Source organism: Camarhynchus parvulus, chromosome 11, assembly GCF_901933205.1.
Source record: "Camarhynchus parvulus chromosome 11, STF_HiC, whole genome shotgun sequence".
NCBI classification, from domain to species: domain Eukaryota; kingdom Metazoa; phylum Chordata; class Aves; order Passeriformes; family Thraupidae; genus Camarhynchus; species Camarhynchus parvulus.
This window is the reverse complement of record NC_044581.1, coordinates 6,405,909-6,426,547: the sequence shown is the minus strand read 5'-3', so window position 1 is coordinate 6,426,547 and position 20,639 is coordinate 6,405,909. Positions and strand designations below refer to the sequence as shown.

The following is a 20,639-nucleotide window of genomic DNA, read 5'->3' as shown; positions in this document are numbered from 1 at the left end:
AGAGGTATCAATGGGAAAAGTCTTGCTGGCCATTTGCTATGAATGAGAAGAGAAATGTCATCTGAATGAAGAGAGAAATCACTATGGATGGGTGCACACACCCACACCCACACCCACCCACACACACCCACCACACACATGTGCATGCACAAAGCAGCCCTTTCTCTGCTAACACTGTCTTTGTGTGGCACAGAACTATGCAAGGACCAGCTTTGGTATCTACAGTGGGGTATTTTCATCTCCCCACACACCAGGGTGACTCTGTGGGGGAGAGGGAAGCAGGAGGGAGGGCTCTCCCATCCCTGGGTACATACTCTGGGTTTACAGACCATGGGCCCGAAGGGAAGAAGGTCCAAGAGATGCTACAGGGAACAGAAACACTGTGATGCACCTCATCCTTCAAGCAGTGTTTGCAGCCAGCCATCACCCCCTTCCCCAAAATACCCACAGAGACACAGCAAGAGCCTCTCTGCTCCTGTGATGTTTATTGGGAAAGAGCTGTTTCCTAACCCATCCTCCGCCCCACGCTGACGGCCGCAGCAGCCACAGCGAGCACGGCGAGCACACCCAGCAGGGTGAGGGCCCTGGAGAGCCACGGGCTGGGTCCTGCCAAAGAGGAGAGAGACTGGTTGGGTATCTGGGTCCCCTGAGCCCTGCTGAGGCATCTCCTGACTGGGGATAGGTTCAGGGAGGTCATCTCCTGTGACAGGCAGGAGCCACAGGAGCTGGGGGTACTTTGGGATCCTGAGGGCACTAACAGCACTCAACACCTCAAATGGCCTCCACCCACCCCTGCTGCCTACAGCTCAGCATGCATGCCTGCTCTGAGCCGTGCTGTAGGTGGGCTTGCCCCCAGCCCTGCTCCTGGACTGCTGCTTGGATCTGCTGGACTGCTCTCGGTGCCCAGGAGGACATACATACCCGCTGGGTCCTGCTGGTCGCTGCTGGAATGGTGGATCTCTGCTCCCGAGGAAGGAGCAGCCAGCAGGAGGATGGGCCCGTAGGAGACAATCCTGTTGTAGTCATCTGCCAGTGCCCGCCTGCTCCTCCAGTGCCTGGGGCATTGCTGTCAGCAAAGCCAAAGGAAGGGTGATGGAGGGCAGGGGAGGGCACCCTGCACCTGGGCTGTCCTGTAGATCTCCCTTCCTTTCCCAGGGAAGAGGGAAAGGAGGTCTCTGGTGGGTTCAGGCCCCTGCACCTTTGGTGTTCAGGGCTTCTGATTCTGGAGGTGTTTGGGTGAGGCCCCCAAAAGCAGAGCAGAGCCCCTCGTCCCACAGCCCAGCAAGGGAGCTCACCTTGGCACAGGGCTCTGGGCTGTCAGGAACACAGAGCTGCACACGGCAGTGCAGGAACACCTCAGGGTAACCAACAAACTGAAACATCTGGAAGCTGAACTTGGCAGTGGTGCTCTCGCCAATGGCACTCAGATAGGTCACCGTCTCGTCATGGGGACACCTGGGACACGGGGGCTGGATCAGTGGGTGGCAAACGAGGTGGAGCAGGGTTATCCCTGTGGGATGACACATCCCACAGGGAATGGGTGCAGCCCACTGGCCTATTTCTGTCTAGTCCCTGACACACTGTGTGCAAGGGGACGGATGTGCTGGGTTCACTGCCCTCACCCCTGCTCAATGAGCTTGTGCTGCGTGTCCTGGTGCGGATCCGGGCTCGGCGTGGCCCAGCAGTCCAGAACACTCAGCAGGAAATACTTGAGCTGGTGCTGCCCTTCCATCTTCAGCAGCACATAGAGTGTGTCCGTGAGGGGGACAGCCACACCTGGCAGGTGATAAGGCTCGAGGTAGGAGGGGGACTTGTACAGTCTCATGCTGACATTGAAGTGTCCTTCTCTGACCACAAGCTGTACCAGCCTGAGAGGAGAGCACAGGATGAGAGCTCACAAACAGAACAAGGAGGTGGGAAGGACATTGCACAGGTGAAGCCACCATTGCTCTCAGAGCTCTCTAGGGCTCCCCAGCACCTTTGCAAATTGTCTCACTGAATCTACTTCTCTCCAAGCTCAAAGACACCATGCCAGCAGCCAGGTGAAGAGGGACACTCACTTGTCAACAGCAGTGAGAGTGAAGGGCAGTCTCACAAGCTGCTGGTAGGCGTAGATGCAGGAGAAGTGCACCTCCAGCTGAAAACTGCGGGAGATCGTGGCCCTGGGGGCCTCCTGCTCCGACTCGATGGCGTTGGAGTACGAGACATGGGAGCTGTTTTGCTGGAACGACACAGAAATCAAGGTCATGACTAAAGCCACACACAGAGCTGCAAGTTCAGAAGGCACAACTCAGCTGTAGCTGCTGCAGGCCTGGATATCTGTTGGGCTTGCAGCCTGTGTCGGGGTGCTGCTGGCACAGCAGTCAGGACAGTGGGCACAGGTGAGCACAGGGCTCTGCTGTGCAATGCAGAGCTCGAGCACCTTGTCTGCTCCCTTCCTGCTCCATGAAGCAAGTCAGGGACCAAGGGAACAGGGCTGCAGAGCTCACAGGATGTCTTCAGAAAGCTGAGGGCTGTTACCAGTGCACAATGAGACTTCCAAGCTCTCCTAAATAAGACAAAATGTGCTGCCAGCAGCGGTTTGCTGGAGACAGAAGAGCTTTCTGACATCCTCAGGGAAGACTTTCAAGGGGAGTGAGAACTTTTCAGCACCCAGATATAAAAGCAAAAGCCTTTGGGGTTGCCCTTTGCCATCCCACCTCACCACGTCTGCTCCTCTCCTGGCTTTGGAGCTATGGATCCTCACCTGGATCACTGATCCACAGGCAGTGTGGTTTTCACCTGTGAGAATGGCTGCAAAAAACAGCTCACCCTCTTCTTCCTTCTCTGAGACCTTGCATGCCTGGTTCTTCAAGTGGACAAGCTCCAGTGGGATTTTCAAGAGCTCAAACACCTCCTTCCTCACCATCATCTTCATGTGCTCTTCCTCACAGGCCAGCTTCAGCACCACATCTGGGGGAAAAAGCCATCTGCAATAGCAATAAGGGACAGGCCTGAAGGAGCCCTAGGCCAGCTGGAGGGTGGCACAGTCCCGCTGAGCTAGGGCTCTTCAGAGACACTGGGCAGGAGACAGGCTGGTCCCTTTGGAGGGCTCTCCACACAACCGCCACCGTGTGTCTAGGGCACCAGAGGGACAGGGACCCTCTCCTTCAGAGGAGGAAGACACAGTTTTTGGCCAGTGTCTGGAAGAGGCTTCTGGAGCTGTATCTGTGTCAGGGTGGATGTGCTTGCTCTGAAACTGTGAGGCAGCTGTGCCCTGCAGCATGCCCTGCTGCACCACGGCACAGCCAAGGAATTCAGGCTTTTGGGGAAGAGGAAAATGGCTTGTAGCTGGGTCTTTTACCAGCACATAGCCAGGATATGGTTCTAGTGGTGCAGAATACACCTGATCCAGGAGCTGGGATGTGCTGCAGGGGTGGAGAGCAGTGGTAACACCAGTGCCCATCTCTGTCCCCTCTGGTGCCCATGGACAGACTGGGGAGGGCTCCCCAGCATTCCCAGCCCTACCTTGGCAGAATTCCCCTGTGAAGCCTGGCTTGCAGCTGCAAACTGGTCTGTCCACAGGCACCTGGCACTGCCCCTGGTGCTGGCACGGGTTGGGCACGCAGGCATCTGGGCTCCTCTTGACACGGAGGGCAACACCTGGCCTTGGGCCATGGGTGCTGGCCAGGTCACCTGCAGCAAAGCAAAGGCAAGAAAGATGAAATGCAGCAAGAATTCCTCCCCGATGAGAGATTTGAGAACTCACCTCACAGCAGGAAGCTCTGCACAGCTCTCAAGGGCTGAGATCCTTGCCTGGAGCCAGAGCAGACACATCTGAGGAAGAACCTGCTGCCTCAGCTTGCTGGGAGGCTGTGAGACCTCCTCAGCCTGGCTGTAATCTGGACCAGAGCTAAGAGGCCTGTCACTGTCACCAATGAGCAGGGTGGCACATTGCAGCACCATGGGTTACACACCCTTCATGGCTGGGGGGGGACAGGCTGCAGTTTCTGCCTATTTTGCTGGCTCCTGGACCCCAGTTCCTGCCTCTCTGAGCCCTATTCCATTGTTCCTCTTTAGCAGCCTTCAGCAGTGTGCTGAATGACGAACTTGAACAAGGAGCAGGTGGAGGTTTGACCTTTCCTTGCCATACTACCCATCCATGACCCAGCAGGAACAGAGCACGGGGAGACTCACTCTTGTTGCCTTCACAGCCAGCCAGGCAGAGCACTGAGAGCAGCAGCAAACATCTCACAATCCTGTCCTGGAAAAACAAGCAGGCTCTGGATAACTTGGATTTGTTATCATGCTCACCGGAGATGTCTGCAGTCATTCAGAAAGGCTGAATCCTCAAGTATGGGTGCAATAATTTCTGTACTGTATTTCCCACATTCCATGGCTCAAAGTAATTTCCCATCCCAAAGGGCCAGATCAGCCTTCCCCCATCAGGTTAACACAAGGGTCAAATACTATCCTGAATTTAGGTAGCTATTCCAGAAAGGAGGTGGGAGAAACCAGCCCTGGGACCCACAGGGATGTGCTGGCACTGACAAAGCCACATTTCAGTGGCAATTTGAGTAAAGCTGTACAGATGGGATATCAGTCTGGACTCCCCAAAGAGGAAAGGAGTTACCCTCTTCCCACTACAGCTCTTTTGAAGAGTTAGGATTTGCAAAAGGATCCTCACTGTTCCAGTAAATCATAACTATAACAAGGAGACAACAGGATAATAAAACAAACCCAAACCTTTCAACACTACCAAAATTAGTGTCATAAGGACAATGTCTTCTGTTGCTACAGATTCTTAAGGGAAATTATTGGCACAGTGCTGGACCAGCCCTGGACACCAGATACTCCTTACCAGAGATGTGGATGCAAGTCAGCCAGGACTGGTGGCTGGGCAATGCTCTGTCAGTGCTGAGAGCAGGACAAAGCCAGTGCCAAAATCCCCCTCACACAGCTCACCCACACCCCCCTGCACTGACCCTGAGCAGCTGCACAGGAAGAGTTAATGCCCTGTCTGCTCCTTGCTGGCTGCAGGAGAGATCCCTGAGAGACCCATCCCGAGAGATCCATCCTGAGAGACCCATCCTGAGAGACCCATCCTGAGAGATCCATCCCGAGAGACCCATCCTGAGAGATCCATCCCGAGAGACCCATCCTGAGAGACCCATCCTGAGAGATCCATCCCGAGAGACCCATCCTGAGAGATCCATCCCGAGAGATCCATCCCGAGAGACCCATCCTGAGAGATCCATCCCGAGAGACCCATCCTGAGAGACCCATCCTGAGAGATCCATCCCGAGAGATCCATCCTGAGAGATCCATCCCGAGAGATCCATCCCGAGAGACCCATCCTGAGAGACCCATCCTGAGAGATCCATCCCGAGAGACCCATCCTGAGAGACCCATCCCGAGAGATCCATCCTGAGAGGTCCCACCACCTTGTTCTCCCCCTGCTCACCATTGCCGGGCTGCTCTGTGCTCCTCCATCCATGCTCCTTCCCCTCGGGGTTGCTCGGCACGCCGGGGCTGCTCCGTGCCTCCCGCTGTGTGCCTTTTATCGCCTCCCGACATCTCCTCGCTCTGCCCCACGCAAACACGCAGCCTTTGGGATTGCACAAGAGCCCGCTGAGCATCCCTCGGGGCCGGGGAGGAGGAAAGGACTCTCAAAGTCCTTCCTCCAGCAAGGATGGCCGTGCCCATGAGCCAACAGCTTGTGGAGGCTGACCCAATCCAGCATCCACAGCCCTGAGAGGGTGCCAAACAAGGAGTGTCAGCAAAACCCTCCAGGATCTGGGGTCTGGGCATCCAGCTGGTTTTGTGGTATCTGTTTTTGATGCAGCAATAACAACAGATACCATAGCAGCACATGCCAAGGCCAGATAACTTTGGGTGCTGAGTACAGGCAGTTTTGGAACCACAACATATATTTGTCTTATCTTTTTTTTTTTTTTAATTGACTTCTGGGATTTAAGAACTGCTGAGAAGTGCTGGTGAGAGATGGAGGATCCTACCCCACTTTGTTTCATATCCAGACGTGAAACACACCCGCAATGACTGAGTCCAACTCCCGGTCCCTGCACAGGACCACCCCAGCAGTCCCACCCTGTGCCTCTCAGGGCATTGTCCAAATGTTCTTTCAACTCTGGCAAGCTTGGGGACTGTGACCATTTCCCTGAGAGTCTGTTCCAGTGCCCAACCACCCTTTGGGGGAAGAACCTTTTCCTAATATCCAACCTAAACCTTTGCCCTCAACACGGGTTCATTCCATTTGGGCAACAGTAACCAGCTGCAAACCACATTAATCACGCAAAATGATGCTTCTTGATATATTTTGACTGCAGTCTGCGCATCCTCAAAGCTTTAATTGCTATGGTTCCCTTAACAGAGTGCCTAATGTGAATATCCGTCCATCAATCCATATTTTTTCTTAACCACAACAACAAATCAGAAAAAAAAGTGTTTAGCATCTGACCCTGCTTACAGTCTAATGAACTTCCAATTAAGAATAAAGAGGAAATAAAGAGAAAAAAGAGGAAAATGAAAATATAAAAAGGAAAAAGACAAAGAAAAGGAAAAAGGAAAAGGAAATGGTAAAGGAGAAGAAAAAGAAGTAGAAAAAGAAAAGAAAAAAAGAACAAGGTGTCTTGACATCCTGTGGTACCAGCTTTTGGGTAAGTCCCTCTGCAACAAAGGATCACCGGGGGTGTCTTTAATTTTAAGAGAGCCGAACTCGTGAGTTTCGGAGCAGGTCCTGGAGGGCGACAGCTCAGCCGTGGTGGCGGGCAGGGCCGGCCGCTGTCCCCTGCTTTGCTCCGCGGTGTCCCCTTCTCCCAGCGGGCCCGGGGCACGGTGCCGGCGGCCGGGCCGGGCCAGGCGCCGGGGCTGGGGCAGCGCAGGGGTCCCGGGGAACCTCCGGGCCGGGGCTGTGGCAGAAGGTCTGGGGGCACCCCGGTGGCCGCAGATCCCGTCCCGGGGAGCCACAGGTCCCGTCCCCGAGGAGCCGCGGGCCCCGCCCCGAAGGTGCAGGTGCCGCCCCCGAGGAGCCGCGGGGCCCGTCTCGAGGAGCCGCGGGCCCGCCCCGAGGAGCCGCGGGCCCGTCCCCGAGGAGCCGCGGGGCCCGTCTCGAGGAGCCGCGGGCCCGTCCCCGAGGAGCCGCGGGCCTGTCCCCGAGGAGCCGCGAGCCCCATCCCGAGGAGGTGCAGGTGCCGTCCCCGAGGAGTCGCGGGCCCGTCCCCGAGCCGCGGGGCGGGCGTTGCCATGGTGAGCAACGGAGCCGCGCGGGGCCGGAGCGGCCGCTCTGCCCTTGGAGCCGCGGTGAGGGGCGGCCGGGGCGGTGCGGGGCCCTTGGGCAAGGTCTGTGCCTCCCTGTGTGCCCCGCTCGGGGTCAGCCTGGCCGCAGGGACGGCACACAAACACCGCCCGCGCCGGCGGCGATACGCGGCAGGCGCTGCCCTTGGGGGCTGCCGGCTCCGCGGAGCGGCCGCTCCCTCCAAGGCCCCTGCGGGCCGCGGGCTGGGCACGGCCGGTGCTCTGAGGGTTGATGGAGCTGCTGCTCCGCCAGCAGCACCCCGGGCAGGAGGGAGGGCACGGGAGACGCGGTCTGAATATGGGGACGTGCGCTGCCCTGCTGAGCCAGGCTCTGCCTGCTCTGCACGCTTAGGGTGTCCAGGAACATTGGACAGTTTGTCCCAGCCCAAACGCAGTGCTGTCCCTTTCTAGCTGCCTCAGCCATGTTCGTGTGCCAAAGCACTGCGGCCACAATGAGAGTGTTTCTCTGTTCCTTGTGTAGCTGGGTCCCACCCCTGAATTCACCCTTGTGTGTGCATTCCTGTAGTGCCGGGCAGAATGGAGGCCGTGGAGGAGAAGGAGGAAGTGGAGCAACCGCCAGATGTGATCTCTTTGAATATCAGTGATTTCCTCGATGAGCTAGATGTGGAGGAAGCCTCTGTCATAAGCAATGAAACGTAAGTCTCTGTCCATGGCTGGGATGAGCAGAGATGTTCTCTTTGGGCCCCACAGGGTGATTACACATGTGTGGATGGCACATGTGGTCCCCTTGCATGGTGATGGGAGTGAGCAAATTTCTTGTGCCTGATGCGTTTGTCCAAGAGTGTGCGTGTGCAAGTAAGACAAGGTAACTCATTTAGTTGTACATCCATTCATCACTGTATAAGATCCTCTGAGACTCTGGGTATATGTCAGTTTCCCATTGCTCCGGAGATGTTTGGCTATGTCAAAATCATATCCTTGGATATGGCCCCCATTTTGTACCTGTGATACAGGGAAGCTCTGCCATGTTTTGATACCAGGTCTGCCTGTATTGCTCCTGGCTTATTACTTGTGTCTCTCTGCCTCCCCCTGCCATGTCAGTGATTTTGACTGGAGCTCCATTGACACATCCAACTTACCATCTTCATACAAGACAAATTCCCGTCAGGAGAAGAAGCTGCTGCAGCTGGCTGACCATTTCTTGCAGCAGTACTCTCACCTGTGCCCTGACCGCAAGCCGCTCTTCATCCACCCGCTCAACGAGTGTGGAGTGCAGGTATGGGGTGGGTGGGGCTGGGCACAGCGCAGGGAACACTTGGATTCCACAGTGCCAAATGCTGTGGAAGAGCAGCAGCAAGTTCTCCTGGCTAAAGGGAATGGGAACCTGCTGGCTGAACCCACAGCCCCTGAGCGAGCACACAGAGCCCCAGGAACACCCTGGCTGTCCAAATCCATGAGCCATATAAATGTTGGTGTTGTCATGTGGGCTGCAGAGTGATGCTTAGGAAACAAGAGAGACCACAGAAACATAAAGGGAAGGAAAAGAAACACATGAACTAGATAAGGCTCAGGCTCAGCCACAGATGAGGATCCAGAGTTAGGACTTACTCTGAACTTCCCCGAAGTTACAGGGAAGGAGTAAATGTGGAAGGTTTTGGTCTGGTTTTGTTTTCTCTGGGCCCAAGCTGCACAACTGCTATCTAGTTCTGGACCTGATGTTTCACCCCTGCACCCCTGGGCACCTGGAATTGCTAGTTTGTACCAGCTTTCCCCAAAATTTGTTGTATTATTAACATGCAAGGAAAAAAAATGCTGGAGGATGCAAAAGCCAGAAAAGGCAGTAGCTATTTGACTTGCTTGAAAATGAAGAGAAGAACTGGCTCACATCTGGAATGTGTCTGAGATGAGGTTGAAGTTTCAGCCAAAGGCAAGCAGACAGCCTCCCAACCCCATGAAATTTCCATCTTGGAACTGGAGAGAAGGGATATTGATGCTGTTGGTATGTTGTAGAAAGATCCTGAATTTGAACTGCAACATCCAGGGGTGGTCTGAGGATGGCTTTGGAGAGGAGACTCTGCCAAGGGCCTGTTGGCTAATCAAACTCCTCTTGTTGCCTTACAGAAGTTTGTGAGCACAACAGTGAGGCCAACCCTGCTGCCCTACCCAGACATGTACTACTGGTCAGGCTGTGCCAGCTTTGTCTCTAACTACCTCATCATGGAGCCCCTCAAGTGCCCAATGACGCCGGTAAGAAAGGGGCTGCAGCCCCAGCAGAGACACAACAGAGGTGACAGAAGGGCCTTTCAGCAGGACACAGTGGGCAAGTCCCAGTGGCTGGGGTCACAAAGGTCTCCGGCACTTCCACCATCCCCTCACTATTTAGGCAGCCCCCTGATTTTCCTAGACCCAGTGCATTCTGTTGGATCCACTGTGCATGTGCAGTGTGATACCTTTTAAGTAATTAAGCACCATTTCTTCAATACCAGACCCTGCCTTCAGCCAGCCCAGATGAGCAGCTGGAGCACTGTGGGAGGCAATGGCTGACAAGCCTCCCCTCTGAAAACCAAGACACCTTGGAACAGAGGAGCACAAAAACCCTAGGGGATGATACTTGACCTCAGTGACCTGTTCTTAGGCACTTTTTGACATTTATATTCCCGTATCTGGGTATATGTTGGGATGAAGGGAGATTTCTAGGTTAGCAAAAAGGGATGATGCCAGAGCTGGGACAAGTTCTTGATGAGAATCAGCTAAGAGAACACACTCCTTGCTAGCAAGGACTGCAGAGTGACCAAAACAATCTGCACCAGGCACAGTCTGTCCCAAGAGCCCCAGGGACTCAAGAGGAGCTTTGGCACTTTCTGACTACACAGAAGGTATCTCCATTTAGCAGGTGGAGACTGCCTTGATCACCTTAGGTGGTGTCTGAGACCTGAGTGGGATTAGAACCTCTCTGTATGCAGTACATGTGTAGTGATACCTTTTACTGCTCACCAGCGAGGGCCAGAAGGAAATATGTTTCCTCCTGTGAACTATACTTTAGTTTATGTTGTTTTCCTTGGAAGACCAGTAGACAGAACAGCAGGAGAGAGAGGGAAATCCCATTCCAGGATTAGCATTAGGTTTTCAGCAGTTTGATGAGTTTGTAATTTCCTTCCCTTCCTGTGGTTAAATTTATCACCAGATTTGAGGTCAGAGTTTCCCCAGATCATTTTGGAGGGGAGTTTTAGAGTCAGTGGCTTTTGAAGAAATGTTACATAACAGATTCCCATAGGATGCAGGGCCCAGGGATGTGGGGAATGCCTCTCTCCCCTGCTCTCTGCCTGGTGCACGTTTCAGCTCCACAAGACAAGCACTGTGAACGTGATCTCTCTCTTTCAAGCCCAGCTCACTCTATTCCCCAACCACCATTGTGAAGTACCAGCGAGGGAACTGCTTTGACTTCAGCGTGCTGCTGTGCTCCCTGCTGGTGGGGGCTGGCTACGATGCCTACTGTGTACATGGATATGCCACCCTCGAGATGTGCTCCCTGGACCAGACCCAGGAGGTGTGCCCACGGCTCAAGAAGCCCCCAGAGGTGAGATCTGCAGTCAGTGGGCAGGGAGGAGTCCAGCACACATTCTCAGCCTGTTCATGTCCAGTGAGCTCCAGAGCTGAGCTAGGGGAAACAGCTTCAGGTCCACACTGGGTTTCAGTCTGTGCCCACCAAAGCAATCTTTTGAGTGATTTTCTACAGCTCCTTACAAGGCCTTTTTGGCTTCACTGAATTTCTGCTCACCAGGTGCAATATTGCAAACTGCCAAGTGTTGGGAACTGGGGGTTACCTGTAAGCCATACATTTACTTCCTTCTCTTGATCTCTGCTGGGTTTCACTGTAATACCTTGCTTTTGCAGGAACCAGTAAAGGAGGATCCCAACAAGTATAGAATTAAGTACCCTTTAGAGCCAAAGAGCCAGTTTGAGCTTCAGCAGAAGGCCAAGGAGGAGGAAGAAGCTAAATCCACACAAGAGGAGGAAAGAGAAGAGGAGGTGGTTGAGGTGAGTTAGCAAGGTCCACCTTCCTGTGAGCTTCAGGAAAAGTAGCTGAGACAGAGGTAATGGCTGGCCAAAGAGAAGAGCTCACACCCTCCTGAAGTATGACACAGCCTTGATCATGGCCATGAGCTCTTGGCCTGCAGGAGCACAGTGTGTGCTGGCACAGGAACATGTGCTGACTATGTACCTCACTCTTAAAGAGCATTAAGAGCCTGGAGTTCTTTAGAAGTGGACAGAGGAAAGGACAAGATGGCCCTTGGGTTGGAATGAAGTGTCAGTGAAATGGCAGTAACTATTGCTCTATCCTCTGTGCTACAGGAGGTGGAAAAGCCCAAGCAAGACCCTTTGCATGGCTTACGGGTGCACGCCTGGGTTCTGGTTCTGTCTGGGAAGAGGAAGGTTCCCGAGACCTTCTTCATCAACCCCTTCACAGGAAACAGCCACAGCACCAAGGATGAGTGCTTCCTTGGGATTGAGAGCATCTGGAACGACAAGAACTACTGGGTGAACATGCAGGACTGCCACAAAGGCTGCAAGGTAGGGAGCCCTCAGCACCCTGCCTGGCCACTGAGGGACAGCTGGGCTCACCTGAGTCCTGGGGAAGTCCAAGACCAGGAGTGCTCCAGTTTCCACTTAACCATTCCCTGTGTTGGTTTTGGTCATGTTGCTCTGATTACACAGACTATGGAACTACTCCAGGGCATCCCAGACTCTGAGCTAGCAAATACAGATCACATGTATGAAATCCCTACACTGCAAGAGTTTCAGCTTTTAAGGATGGCTAGGTATTCCTGCTCTCAAACAACAGCTTTGGAGGCAGAGGATGTTTTGGGTCTGTCAGGCATAGCTCAAGGAAGGTAAAATCTTGATTTAGCTCTTACCACACCTCAGCTATCCCCCAGCAGACAGAGAGTCTGGGAGGTGAGGGTCTGAGTTGGATCAGCTTGCCCTTGGGGCCACACTTGCCCAGAGGAAGGAGGCAGAAGCATTTCCAGCCATTTCCTCTCATCTGAGGAAGAGGCACCACGAGGAAGGGGTTCTGCAACCTCAAGGGACAGGGGTCTTTGGGGTCTCACCAGCCAGCCAAGGATTTGAGGAGCTCAACTCCCTAGAGTTCCTAAAGTCTCTGGCACCCAGGCAGGTCCAGAGCACCACAGACATCTTGATGCAATGGTCAAATTTAGTGTCAGGCCCTTGACAATGCCCTGTAGTTAAAAGAATTTTTTCTATATGCCCTAGGATCTCAGCTTTGACTTGAGTAATCATTTCTACTGGGAAGTTATGTTTCCAGAGAGCAACGAGGCCTCTCAGTTGTCCACAGAGTCACCCAAGGACAGCACAGATGACATGGTGAGTGACCCAAGCGATGCTCTTGAGCACTGGGGACCCTGTGTGGAACCAGTGTGTCCATAGTGAATATCTGCCTGCCTGCTGCCCTCTCCAGGTCACATCCCTTCTACTCTGGCCAGGTTTAGATTCCTTCTCAATCTAGGAGAGTTCTGGTGATTTCTGAAGCAGGACTCCAAGTGGTACTTCAGGTGTCATAAGTGGCTAGGGATCTCTGCAAGCCTCCAGTGCATTGGCCTTTGGGGTGAAATAATTTTAAAAAATCCAGAATGAGATTTTTGTGGACATTCTTTCTATGCTGGTCACCTTCCCCTCTTGGCTGCAAGGTGAACCTGCCAACCAAATGCAGAAATAATGTGTGTTCTCTAAAATACAAAAAATGCCATGTACTAGAAGCACAAAATGTTGTCATGTTGGGAGAAGACAGCATGATAAAAAAGACATTGCACCCCCACAGCAGGACAAAGGAATGCAAATAATAATTCCCTCCTGCTATCTACTCTTCTCAGCCTGTACCCATAGCTGGGGAGCAAAGAGTCCTCCAGGATCTACATAAAATAATCTGGTGATTGCCACATTCATTCCCTGCCAGTATGAGCAGTAGCCAGGAGAAGATAATTTCATCAGGCTTGAGTAGGGATGTGCTGTTGTAGCTGTGCCATGGTGCTCACCAGAACACAGCCTCACATGAGCTGAGCTCTCATCACTGCAGTTCACCAAGACCAAAATGCCTCCTGGCACAGTAAGAGATGCTGCCAAAACCACAAATCTCTGCTTCTGTTTCAGCAAGAAAAGAAGAAAATAGGCAGGAGCTTTGAGATGCCACTATCATGGGTAGACCGAATTAAGGTATCTTGCAAAGGTAGGTATTTTTCCTTTGCCTTTTGCTTGCCCCCAGCTGACCTTTCAGTGGGTTTAGGACATTTGTCTATCTAATTGGGTTCTCCTTCAGGTGGTCAAACAGTGACAGTGAAGCACAATAGATGAAGACCACAACACCTATTGGTTCCAGTGGCTGCCCTCGTGCTGCCCTGTCTCATCCCCCACAGACACACACCCCACACTCTTTTCCTGCCAGCTGGGAATTTTTCCTGGGATGGTCTTTCTCTTACTGCTATGCACAAGGAACTGCTCCTGCATTATCAAATACCTGTTTGGGGAGAGAAAAGAGTTATTATAACATTAAAGGACAACAGACAGAATCTGAACAGCTTTATTGCCAGCAGAACATAATAAATAAATGCATAATGTCCCTTAGACCATGGTTTTTTCCCCTCTCAAATTCTTTATTTTTGGGGCTGAACACAGAGGAGTCAATTTGTCTGACATGTCTCTTGCCCACTGCAGAATATGAGAATCCCTTTCCCCGGGGGAAGAAGGTGATCCTGTACGATAAAGCAAAGCAGGAGAAATGGGCGGCGTATGCGAACGCAGACGGGCTGGTGGAACGCCTCACTGTCTACGCAGACTCTGACCGTAAGAGGGATGAGAGAGCACACTCCACACACTGAGCACACAGCCTGGGCTGTGCTGATGGAAAGGGGGACGTGGTTCCCTTTCTGCCAGAGTCTCTCTTGTGCTTTCTCATTTTCCTTTCAGCTTTGTGGGGGAATTATTTACTTTATCCTCCAACTCTTCATCATGCTTAGTCTGTGGAGCCCCTGAACTTTTCAGCATTGCTGGGGGTTTTCACAAGAGTTTGAATCTGTTTTATACACCAGTGAAACTGTTCAGTGTCACAGGTCAGCTGCTTGGATTTTCAGTCTTCAGAGAAATGGAAGGCTGGTTGGATTTGATCCAATAGTGTCACTATCTTCATTTCCTCATTGGTGTCAAAAGGGGCCATAGAAAGGGGCAGCTACAGCCTGAGGGTATCTCTGTAGTTGAAAACATTATTTTTAACAGCTGGTTCAAGAAACCATGCAGATTCCAAACTGGACATACAGTGTCCTGCCCTCAGCCTTCTTGGATAGTGTGATGCTCCAATCTCCTGACACCGTGAATAAATATTTGGGATGGAATTTCTTTTGTCTATCCATAGCCCTTTGCTGTGCCATGTTCTATGCCTGAGCTCATTACTCTAGTTCTGGTTGATGGAAAGGAATAGACCCTCTTAGGGTATAATTCATCTACTCAAATGTAGATCAGGATTCCCATACAAAATTCCCCTGTGCACAGGGGCAGTTCCAGTGGCCGTACTGTGTCCACTGAGGGTATATCAGGAGCACAGGGTGCTGGCACAGACACTCAGAGCCCATCAGAATTTTGCCTCCTCCATCAGGGTGACCTAAGATTGCAAAATGACTTGTCTCCTGCCAGGTACTGAAGAACTGGAGGTGAAGGAATGGTTTGAACACCGAAAAGACCTGCTGTATATGAGAGAAGTGAATCATCAAACACAGCTGATCACAGACCATTTTAATCCTGGACACCCCCTCCTTCTTAAAGGTATTCCAGCTCATCTGGGCAGCCACTGCAGCTGATGGGATTTCACACGACTCCCTTCTAGCAGTAGCAAAAGCCCAAAGCTGAAAGGCAGGGGGGACAGGATACTTGTGGGATAAATTTTCTAGATAAATAAAATGATCTCCAGTGAAGAGTAGAGAATTGGGTTGGTGGCTTGCAGTCCTGGGCAGTGCTCCCACAGCTGTGTAGTTTTCTACGTGTTAGAAAAATACATAGTTGTCATGTGTATCAGGGTGATACAGTTCTGCTTTTATCAGCAGAATTGATAGAAGCTGAAACTTTCTCTTTAGGATTATGCTTGTTCTCTCAGTGTTGTGCAGCTGAGGATAACCCCTGCATCAGATCTGTTGTTAAAGCTGAAGAAAATGAGACCTCCCCTGGCCATGCTTGTGTTCAGTGTATTACAAGCTAGCTGCTAACTCTGAAATTGTGTCTGATTTGTCCTTAGCTCACACCTACACATCACTGGAACCTGAGACTGGGCACACAGTGGAGTTTTACCACAAAGCACGAGTTGATGGCCTCTGGAAACGTTCTGAAACGGCTACAGAGATGACAGAGTACTTCGAGGAGCGGGAGGACCTCCTGCACAAGCGGCACATAAAGTTTGGTGAAAGAGACCGGGGAATGGAAATGGCTGGAGGCACAGCTGAGGCTAACGCCCGGCCCATAGTGGTATGGCCAAGGCAGGAACAGAAAATATGTGTCACTGTGATATTTAAACTATGCAAAACATACTGCCTGGGGCTTCAGTTCATTTTCAGTGGGCATGGCTGAGGCTGATGTCTCCAGATGAGACATCCAAGCGTTGTTCAGCTGCTGTGTCTCACAGTTGCTTGCCTGACAGAGAGTTACTGTGACCAGTTGTCAGGAATTGCATTGAACAGCTAGAATTAAACTAGGAAACTAAGGCTTGGAAATTGTGTGTCAGAGGAAAGAGAAAAAAAGTGACTATGATTTCAGAAAAAAATTTTCACAAGTTTCAGAACTAGGAAAATGATTTTGTGTGCTGAGCCCAAACTAATACCATTTTAGGTTCCTGATGAATTGTCTCATCACTCTGATTTGTTACAGGCAGGTAATCTTACACTTCCTCTTGTCAGGTCGGGTTTGCAGAACAGAAGGAGAAAGTCTGACATCTGGCAGTATGTATGGCTCAGACACTTCACCTGCCAAGACAGAGCCATGCAGTGGTCTGTCTTTGGACCAGCACCAAACATGCTACCTTTTCCTCCCCTGTGTTGGGAAATGTGGGAAACTTTGCTTTCCTCCAAAACACCTTGCTTCCTGCAGGTCCCTCAGGCAGGGATGCATCCCAAGCTACCTTGTGGTTTGGAAAGCATACTCTGCTCCACAAATAGGAAACTTCTATATTGCTTTAAGCAGCTTTGTGGTTGGGTTTTTTTTAAGACATAGGCAAGAACAGTAGGACCATTGGCCAAAAGATGCAAGTCCAGGCAGAAAAGCACAATTTTTACCTTGGGATTTTACCCAAATCTGTAAATTTCCCAGTTTTGTGTTGTCTAAGTTGCTTCTGTATCTTTTTTTCACTCTCCATTAGCAAATCAAGGAGTATTTCCACAGAAATCCAAGAAAGCCTGCTGATGAAGATGTAGAGGAACGTGTCTTTAAGGTCATAGACGATGTCATCCAGCTGACATATCACCTTGAGATCTATGACATCATTCCCTCAAAGGTGGTTTTCGCTAGAGTAATAGGGAGGGAGAAGAGAGAAGGTGAAATCTTCCTGAGCAGAGAAAACACTGTCAAATACCAGGTATGAAGATCACAAGACACAAAGGTGAAATGTCAGTGAAAGAAATACAGATATGACAGATTCCATGCTGCCCCTCTACTCCACCTGCACAGCTCCAGGCTGACAACAGCCACAGCCCAGGAGATGCACTGCCATGCTGGGAGTGCAGGACATGTGACATGGCAGGGCTGCTCTGGCCATGCCTGAGGTCATCTTCTTAGGTTTGGTCATCAGGGAGACTCTGCCATCCCCTGGGATCCTGCAAAATGTAGGTTCAGCAGCTGTTGGACTCAGTTCTGGAGATTCATAGTGGGGAAGCTGAAATGTCCTCTGTTGTTCCCTCTTCAAAAAGAGCAAGAACAGAGCAGCAAAGGCAGACACTCTTTGTTTTGGTTCTGTTTCTGCTGTGGAGTTCTTGGGTCCTATCAATCCTTAAATAGCACAGTGTTTACAGATGCAGAGGCTTAATTAATTGCAGATTGCTAGCTAGCTAGCTAGCTAGCCTTAAATAAAAGATATTCCAAAAGAAGTGGAGTGCTGCCATTAAGGCAAATGATCTCATCAGGGGTGAGGGGTTACCCCACTAACAGCATCAGTGCAAGTCTGTAACCAGAGGCAGAAGGCTGCCAGTAAATTCTGCAGTGATGCTGTACAATTACACTTAGGAAAACCAAACAGAGAATACAAAGTAGGGGGTTTTTTTAATGTTACAGGGTTTTTAAAATTCCCGTTTCCCACTGGGGAGAATACACAGAGTACCATTGCTGGAATCCCATTTTTTTCATCTCTATTTCTGTACATTCCTATTCATCTCATTTCAACTGTAAAACAGCAGCATCAGCAAAGTGTGCCATCTGGTTCACATTACTGATGGATTCTAAATCAAAATGAAGTCTGATAAACCCATGCTGACCACAGGTTTGATGTTTCAATGATGGAAAGGAGTGCTGCTTTACTGGCTGTAGCAGGATCGTGGCAGTTTCTGCCAGCAGAGTACCTGATCTGTGCACCCAGGCAGTGCTGCTGTTTCTCACTGACTGATCTGCTTCCAGCCCTGGTCCTCAGAGAAGCACAAGAACATGCGCTATCTCTACAACTTGCTGTGGGAGCTGAGAGCAGAACAGAAGGATCTGAAGCAGCTGGTGCGGGACTCTGAAGCAGAGGTAACAGGGAGGTGTCCAGTGTCAGAGCTGATCAGGTGCAGAAATAGTTTCAGCTGACTGAAAACTTCCTCAGCATAAACTGTGATCAAATAGGACAAAGCTGGTGTCCATGCTGAATTATTATTCTTGCTACTCAGGCATTGTTCAGTGAAGACATAGCTGTAATATATTTATGGAGGGTCACACACTCTCCTGCTCCTGCTCTTAGTCTTCCTTCCCTGTGAGGAAACATTTCAGAGAGCAAATGACAATATATGAATTGGGGCATCTGGAAGCCTACCTGCCATTTGCCCAGGAATGAGGCCAAAAAGCAAGGATATTGTATGTAATGCTAGATCTAGGTGCTAGGCATTGCAGGAAACCCTATCCCAAATACTGAAGTGACTTGTTGCATGAGCAGCTGTAGAGAAATACTTCATAAAACACTTTGTACTGCTGATCACACTGACTGGTGTAACAGATCCGTGTTCTTTGTAATTACTTTATGATAATCGTTCTAGCAGATGGAGCCACAGCTATTGGATTTCTTGTAATGTTTTTTTTTGAGGAAGAGAAATCCCTGAAGGAGCTGCAGAGGGAATTCTCAACTACATTAGCCCAGAATATTAGTAGTAATTAAGAACAACTTTGCAAAAATCACATTTTTTCCTCCGAAATTTGAAGCTAGTTCACTGTGACCTCATGAACTACCTTACCAAATTTCTCAGCCTTGTATCAACAGGCAAAATATTCCCATTGCTTATGCTGCATATCCTATATGTCAAAGAATAAGTCAAAGCTATCAGTGCCATTTCTAAAGTAGTGCCAAAACTATGATTCCAGAAAAGCTTTATCAGTTAATATCAGTAATTACATTCAAGAATTTTCTACACAGTAGCAGTCTAAAATTAAGACTATGAGCTTGATCCAGCAGGATGTAGACATGTTTGCACAGATCTATATTTAATCTCATTCTACAATTCTTGTATGCAGCATTTGCTCTGTTAGCAGGTCAGGCTTGTAAAGGTACATTCATTTTGTGGGAAAGCTGAGGGGTCTTTCTTCTTATTTCTTGGAAGATGTTAAATATTTTGGCGGTCCGTGAGAATGAAGAAGCCAACATTAGATTGACAGTTTCAATATACACCACTGCACAGAGAGACCAGCGTATAGCCACGGTAGGTAAACTTCATTAATGTCAGCATTCAGTACGTGCACTCAAAGAAATCCAGAGTCAGCTTTTTCTCTATCAGGAATTATCTCTGAAGATCTTTTAATATCATTAAAATATATTGGGACAAATCACAGTATGGTGTAAGTCAGCACAGCTTCAATTGCCTTCCCAGGGAAATATAACATGGTTGTGCTATGGTCGCCTCCTGACTTTCTGGAAAAACTTGCACCACTGAGAAAGATTACTGTGTTTTGTATAGTTAATAAAGAAAACAATTAAGAATGTTTAGTTGATAATAGGGATTATGGGGGGAGTATTTTAAAAGAGCCATAAATATGCCTGTATATATACAGATATATGTATTTTTATTTGTAATTAGCATCAAAGAACAAAATAGCCACAGGGTCAAATTTAGTCCTTAGCCCAATCACAGATTATTTGGTTCTCCAGGGCTTCTTGACTCTAGTGAGGCAAAACATTTGCATTTGCTGCCTCTTCCTGCTCCGTATTTTGATTCCCCTTGTTTTCTTCTTCTCACGAGACCTCATCTCAAACTTTTTGCCCCCTCCCAAAAATAAATCAGTTCCAGATTGTTGTTTCCTTCATCTCAGCTCTGTGACTTGAGTTGTGCTTTTGCTCCTCACTTTCTATTTCCCTGACTTCTGGTTGCATGTTCCCTCACAGTTGCTGGAAGAGGAGCAGAGTTCCTTGGAGAAGAAGAGTCAGCAAACAGAAGGGGAGGATGAATCTGTCACCCAGCACACTGCAACCAACTCCACGATGTGAAGTGGAGCCTCTGCAGGGGCTGGGAATGACTGCCTGAGCAGGGCACGTTTACAACTCAGCCTCCTGGCAACCTGGAACAGAAGCTACTCTGTGAAATGCTTTAATCCATGTCCCACTACAGTTTCTCTCTGATTTTCCCCTTCTTGTTGTAAGAAAAAGCAGTTGGCACAATAGAAAAAAACCATTCTCCTAAAGAGGTGCTGCTCAGGAATCCTCACCTGGCTGGGCACCTCAGGCATTACTGATTTCTTCTTTCCTTTTTTGGAGTTGCCTACAGTAAACTTTTCAGTATTATCAGATTTGCAGACATTTTAATAAATTTGCACCATTCTGCACCTTTTCCTTTTCCCTGTTTTTTTCTAAGGCCCATCTGCAGTTACATCAATTGTCTCTTCACAAAACTCCATCATGTTTGAGACTTGAACCTGAACGAGACCTTAGCCCTAAGGTCTGCTTCAGAAGGGGAGACAAACCATGCACATTCTTTCAGGGCTTTTCTTTTCCAAATCTGCTCCATAGCTGCTGGCAGCAGGAGTGGGATTATTTAATACTGATTCTTTTCCAACATAATATTTTAACGAATTTATAAGTCAGTTTTTCATAAGCAAAGGTTTTGAACTGGTGAGTTCACAAATGTAGCATTTCTTTGACCTGATCTAGAGCCCTGTAATGACAAAAC

General features: G+C 50.0%; 2 protein-coding genes across 4 annotated transcripts; one reads left to right on the top strand and one right to left on the bottom strand.

The window, feature by feature from the left end:
- Positions 1-505: 505 nt before the first annotated feature.
- On the bottom strand, positions 506-7,244 carry LOC115908058 (ZP domain-containing protein-like). The gene is made up of 10 exons (XM_030956352.1): positions 6,684-7,244; positions 4,667-4,725; positions 4,177-4,238; positions 3,508-3,675; positions 2,747-2,952; positions 2,061-2,221; positions 1,623-1,868; positions 1,296-1,455; positions 922-1,066; positions 506-606 (listed from the first exon to the last, which is right to left on the bottom strand). Exons 1-10 carry the CDS (start codon positions 7,242-7,244, stop codon positions 506-508), a joined length of 1,869 nt encoding a protein of 622 aa, XP_030812212.1.
- Positions 7,147-20,288, top strand: DRC7 (dynein regulatory complex subunit 7). 3 transcript variants are annotated; one of them, XM_030956013.1, is made up of 16 exons: positions 7,147-7,245; positions 7,820-7,949; positions 8,356-8,530; positions 9,376-9,501; positions 10,637-10,831; positions 11,149-11,292; positions 11,608-11,826; positions 12,529-12,639; positions 13,423-13,498; positions 13,984-14,112; positions 14,956-15,084; positions 15,551-15,777; positions 16,664-16,879; positions 17,911-18,021; positions 19,080-19,178; positions 19,859-20,288. In XM_030956013.1, the coding sequence occupies exons 2-16, from the start codon at positions 7,831-7,833 to the stop codon at positions 19,958-19,960; spliced, it is 2,178 nt and encodes a 725-aa protein (XP_030811873.1). In that variant the 5' UTR covers positions 7,147-7,245; positions 7,820-7,830; the 3' UTR covers positions 19,961-20,288. The 3 variants fall into 3 exon arrangements, with proteins under 3 accessions (XP_030811873.1, XP_030811874.1, XP_030811875.1); XM_030956014.1 differs by lacking the exon at positions 7,147-7,245 and adding an exon at positions 7,267-7,299; XM_030956015.1 differs by lacking the exon at positions 7,147-7,245 and adding an exon at positions 7,322-7,338.
- The last annotated feature ends 351 nt before the right edge of the window (positions 20,289-20,639 follow it).

Excerpts from the sequence above, each read along its gene's own strand:
- LOC115908058 (XM_030956352.1), bottom strand. The coding sequence starts at position 7,244 with ATGGCAACGCCCGCCCCGCGGCTCGGGGACGGGCCCGCGACTCCTCGG. Across the intron at positions 4,239-4,666 it reads AGTTATGATTTACTGGAACA|GATTGTGAGATGTTTGCTGC; the intron begins GTGAGGATCCTT and ends TTTCCAGGACAG. Across the intron at positions 1,067-1,295 it reads GCCCAGAGCCCTGTGCCAAG|CAATGCCCCAGGCACTGGAG; the intron begins GTGAGCTCCCTT and ends CTTTGCTGACAG.
- DRC7 (XM_030956013.1), top strand. The coding sequence starts at position 7,831 with ATGGAGGCCGTGGAGGAGAAGGAGGAAGTGGAGCAACCGCCAGATGTG. Across the intron at positions 8,531-9,375 it reads TCAACGAGTGTGGAGTGCAG|AAGTTTGTGAGCACAACAGT; the intron begins GTATGGGGTGGG and ends GTTGCCTTACAG. Across the intron at positions 10,832-11,148 it reads GGCTCAAGAAGCCCCCAGAG|GAACCAGTAAAGGAGGATCC; the intron begins GTGAGATCTGCA and ends TTGCTTTTGCAG.